Source organism: Clupea harengus, chromosome 25 (genome assembly GCF_900700415.2).
Source record: "Clupea harengus chromosome 25, Ch_v2.0.2, whole genome shotgun sequence".
Lineage (NCBI taxonomy): Eukaryota > Metazoa > Chordata > Actinopteri > Clupeiformes > Clupeidae > Clupea > Clupea harengus.
The window spans coordinates 5,782,151-5,786,970 of record NC_045176.1 but is presented as its reverse complement, the minus strand read 5'-3'; the positions used below and the strand labels follow the sequence as shown (position 1 = coordinate 5,786,970).

Here is a 4,820-nt window from a genome sequence, read left to right as displayed (position 1 = left end):
AGGGTTCAGCCGGGCTCCCGAGTTTCTAGTGAAGCAGCCGGTCACGTCCGCTGATCCTTATCTCCAGTTGGTCATGGAAGAATGGCAGCCAGAGGTGGACTGGACTGGTGTGTATTGCTGCTATCTCCACAGCCCCAGATCAGCTATTCTCAGCCTCCCTCCCTGTGTGTGTGACGCTGGTTGAAATGTCCACGTGTGAAACCTTGTTGTGACAGTGAGTGTGACACTCTGGCATTCTTGTGAATTCTCTGTTATTGTTCAACCCTCTGCCCGGATATGTCTTTCTCAGCTATCTAATCTGCCCTGCCCAGTTCTAGTGTAAGGAATAAACACATAGGAATTTCTTGTGTATTCATACATTTATTGGAAAACTTGAGACAACATTTAACAAACTGACTGGATAATGTAGAGCTTCATGAATGGCTCTGCATATGATGTCTGGTCAAGAAAAAGAAGAAAAAGTGTATGTTTCAGAAGGATGACGGCCTTCTTGAGCCTTCAACAAGACCTGTGTGCATTCCCAGATGTATGCAGGTTTAGATAAGACTGTGGAAACCCCCTAAAATCATTTCCTCCAGTTGAAATATTCCTTCCTTGTGCTCAAATAATCTTTTTTTGTTCTTTCTTTGTCTACCATAGTCAATTAATTATGTAGGAATTGCTCCAAGTTTCTCAGTGAACAACAATAACAACAAAAAAACATAGAAAAGACTGTTGAGATTCCGATAGTTTCCCCATTGATAAAGTTCACAGTAGTGCATTCTGTAGTTGAAGACAGTGGATTGTTCACAAATGGATATGATAGGTTCCCAATTATTATAAATATTGTGAACCAACATTGGCAATTAAGGATAGACATACAATACATCTACACAAAGACAAGCTGGGATAACAAAGCTTAGGATAGCAGCATACACAATGGAAAAAGTATTATTACAAATACAGCATACAATGTAATGCTGGAAGACCAGCAGTTTAGTACTTGATTGAAGGTCTACATTGCTCATAAATGTTGTTTTAATCAACAGTACATGGGGAGCGTGAGAATTATAATCCAAGCACAGGGCTGAAAGGTAATCAGGCTGATGCTGGATGGCGGGCATCGCATTGAGGCTGTTTTTGACTGCGCAGAAAAACGTATTTCATGACTCCCAAAAGACGGTGGCACTCAAGGGTAACCCTTTCCCCCTTCACTTGTGACTCAGAGATTCAAAGTCACTTAAGGAAATGTTTCACTACTTTAAGAGTACAAGGTCTCCATTGTTCATACATTTCTTATCTGATTAGTAACATATTAAAATCAAATCATTTTACGTGATACATTAAGTGCTCATCTAATTTAGATGCTTTTAAGTTTCTCTCAAAGTGGTTTGAGTGCCACTTCTAAAGTGCTTTTACTTGTGGGTCTTGCTGTATTGCCTCTCTTCTAACTTAAAGTATGTCAGTAGCATTCCTCTTGGCAACCAAACGAACCAATGGCCTTCTCCGGGCTAACGACCAGTGTGCTATAACAGGAAAGCTTTCAATGTGAAATGTAGGATTATTGTGTTTTGGATATGACTTTGTTGCAGTAAATTGTCCCACTTTACAGTTTCTTTTTAAGAACAGCTTGATTTGTGATTGTGTGCTGTGCACACGAGAGAAGTGTCTAAGAGAAATAACCATTTCTGACAAAATCCTGGAAGACTACTGCTCTCAGTACCAAGATAGCGCTTAAAAAAAAGACTCATGAAATAAGAGTCACAATTCAAAATAAATTACCTGAAAAAAAAAGAAACATAAAAAAATGTGACATTTGTATAGAAAGAGTCTTTAGGCTTGTGTTACAAAAAGTAAACTTGTCCAATGCAAAATCCCAGGTCTCAGTATCTGGAAGAACCTGTCCCAACCCAGAACACGAAAGGGTTACTTCATGAACCTATTAGTCTTATCATCTCGTCAGTGTTCAGTTGCTCCGTCTTCACTTCCTTAACCCTTAACCCTTGACCCTTAACCCTCGTCCGTGTTTGGTTGGTCTGTCTTAAACCCCTTCGCTTCATCAAAGAGCAGCTGCAGGTGAGGTCTCTGTGACTCCGCAGTAGAAAAAAACAACTGCGTCTGGTGGCGAGGGGGGGGGGGGGAACTCCCCATCTTCAAGTGCGGGGTCACGGGGTCACGTCCATGGTCACCTCGACCCACGGTGAGTCTTTAGGTACTCAAAACCTTCCTCTGAAGACCCGAGAACCAAGAGATGTTTTTTTTCCCCTTGCCTCTCCTTTTGACGAAATAATAATTCTCTGAACCTGAGCCCACTCACATGTGGGCGGGTGACAGTGGCGCTACGTGTCCACGGGCGAGGGCGCTTGCGTGACGATCTCCACGCACGACGACGACGACGGCGGAGGAGGCGTGTGGCCGCTGTGTTGGTGTTGATGTAGGCCGTGCGGTTCGCCCTCGTCTCCCCCGTCCGCGGGTAAGGTCAACTCAAACGTGAACTTGTTCAACCCCACGCCGCCCGTGTCTTCGTCGTCGCAGAACGGCGGGGACGGGCTCTGGGGGATCATGCTGTGGTACCAGTTCCTGTTCTCCTCCAGGGTGTCCAGGATGTCCTGGGCGTCCGGGTGGACCAGGTCGGCCCACGTCTCCCACAGTGGGTGTACGATGTAGTCAATGAAACCCACCTACACAAACACACAGAGAGAGAGAGAGAGAGAGAGAGAGAGAGCGAGAGAGAGAGAGAGAGAGAGAGAGCTGTGAGCCTGGGAACAGGACAGCTAGGACAGACAGCTCATGACAGCTAGCCCTGTGCTAATCATTTCTCACTCATTACTCATTGCTCTTTAACTAATTTACTTTTTCCACTTTCATTATGTGTCTCAGAAACTGTACTTTCATAACTTGTTATGAAACTGAAAAAAAAACTATGAAACTGATAAAAATTGTATTTTTTAAAAAGAGTTCTCATGACGGGGCGATCCCATGATTAAGCTGCTGACACCCACCACACATGTGACGCCACACACACACACCTCTCTGCCAACATGTGATGCCACACACACACACCTCTCTGCACACATGTGATACCACACAAACACACCTCTCTGCACACATGTGATGCCACACACACACCTCTCTGCCCACATGTGATGCCACACACACACCTCTCTGCACACATGTGATGCCACACACACACCTCTCTGCACACATGTGATGCCACACACACACCTCTCTGCACATGACTGACAGTGGGATCGGGGGCGGGGTGTTTACCTGAGACTTCTCCACCGAGGCGGTGTGCTTGTCACACATGGGGCTGATCTCCATGCCGCGCTCTCGCTCGCGGTCTCCCTGGTGGAAGAACTCCTCCATGATGCGGTCGGTCCACTGCCGGTACACATCCAGGGGTTTGGTGGGATTGCTGAGGTCCGCACAGTGCACCATGTTTCGCAGGACCTGGAGGGGTGGAGAAGCACACGGAGGGAAGAGTGAGCTATGAGACACACACACACACACACACACACACACACACACACACACACGCTTAAGGTAGCTGGGTATCCTTGTTAACACTGTTACTGTTGAAAAGGAACAAGCCTTAAACCATGTACCTGTATCCTGTCTGTGTAGTTGTCAAGCAGCAGAACTCCTGAGCTCGTCACCTTCTTTGTCTCCACCATGGTCTTCAGGTCCGCCAGTAAGCTCATATGCTTCGACATGTCTGTGGCTAGCACCTGAAAACACATCAAAATTAGATAACGCCACCAATGAAAGTAAACTCCCCGTGAAGGATAACATCAGACCGCCAAGACTGATTGGATGCTGTCTTACCATCTCAATGATCATCCTCCTCAGGTTCTGCCGCTGCTTCTTGCTGAGGTTCTGGAAGATGTCGCAGTTCTCTCCCTGCAGCAGCTTGAAGCCCACAGCCAAGTGGTGGTTCTCAAGCACAGACTCGTCGTTGTACATGAGGGCCAATTCAGAGTCTATAGGGATACACAATCAAGCAAATAGTTGGTTAAGTATACCTTCAATGCTACATTTCAGACAGTAGTTTTATTTCTAATTCACCGTAAAAAAATACAACCAAGAGAAAAAAGTTGAATTTTGAAAACATGGTCTTGCTTCTAGAATTCGGTGTTAAAATTCCACTAGAATTAATAGGATCACCAAACAGCAGAGAATCCGACTCACTAGTATTAATCAAGAACTGGTTCGAGACCCCCGGGTGATCCACATCGTGGATTGCAGCGGCAAAGATGGCCGCCAGAATCTCCAGATCAGTGAAGACTGCCTGTTGTTGGGCAGAAGGAGGACAGGAGTTAATATAATGTAGATAATTAATCTAGCCTGATTAAAAACAAACATCACTCCAAGAGAGTGCGTTATTAAACAATAACCAATCCCACTGTGACTAAAATGTCTGACATCTTCAAGCTCCTCTCAGAGATAATGTAATGAGTCCTAACCCAAACACATTACACAATGTTTAGGGATTATGTTTAGGGTCATGTGAAGTACCACCCTTTTCAGGCGGTGGTATGTTTAATCCACTAATGCACAGTTCGTGAAATATTTTCAATAAAACCAAGTCACTCAACACCCACTATTGGCTGTGCTAGAGAGGGATTATCTAAAGAATACAGCAGTGACAAAAGTACATGGAAGTTTTAAAAAGTTTTTACACATTCTGTTCAGAGATTAGCTTGGGTCATGTGAAGTATCACGTATCAAGATGATAATGCTAAATAAAATATAATTATATCTACTAATCTACTGTTTCATTAGATTTAAACAACAATAAAAAACAAACAAACACTCTGGCCAACACCCCTTCAACTCTG

The 4,820-nt window shown here is 44.5% G+C and overlaps 1 protein-coding gene across 2 annotated transcripts in view; it reads right to left on the bottom strand.

The window, feature by feature from the left end:
• Window positions 1–340: 340 nt before the first annotated feature.
• Window positions 341–4,820, bottom strand: part of LOC105891304 (cAMP-specific 3',5'-cyclic phosphodiesterase 4B-like) — a 12,192-nt gene continuing 7,712 nt past the window's right edge. For both annotated transcript variants that reach the window (XM_031563027.1, XM_031563028.2), the window contains exons 6-10: window positions 4,171–4,270; window positions 3,808–3,962; window positions 3,588–3,710; window positions 3,250–3,432; window positions 341–2,660 (exon numbers count right to left, since the gene is read on the bottom strand). In XM_031563027.1, coding sequence (XP_031418887.1) covers window positions 2,319–2,660; window positions 3,250–3,432; window positions 3,588–3,710; window positions 3,808–3,962; window positions 4,171–4,270 — 903 coding nt within the window. In that variant the 3' untranslated portion in view covers window positions 341–2,318. The remainder of the gene's footprint in view (window positions 2,661–3,249; window positions 3,433–3,587; window positions 3,711–3,807; window positions 3,963–4,170; window positions 4,271–4,820) is intronic.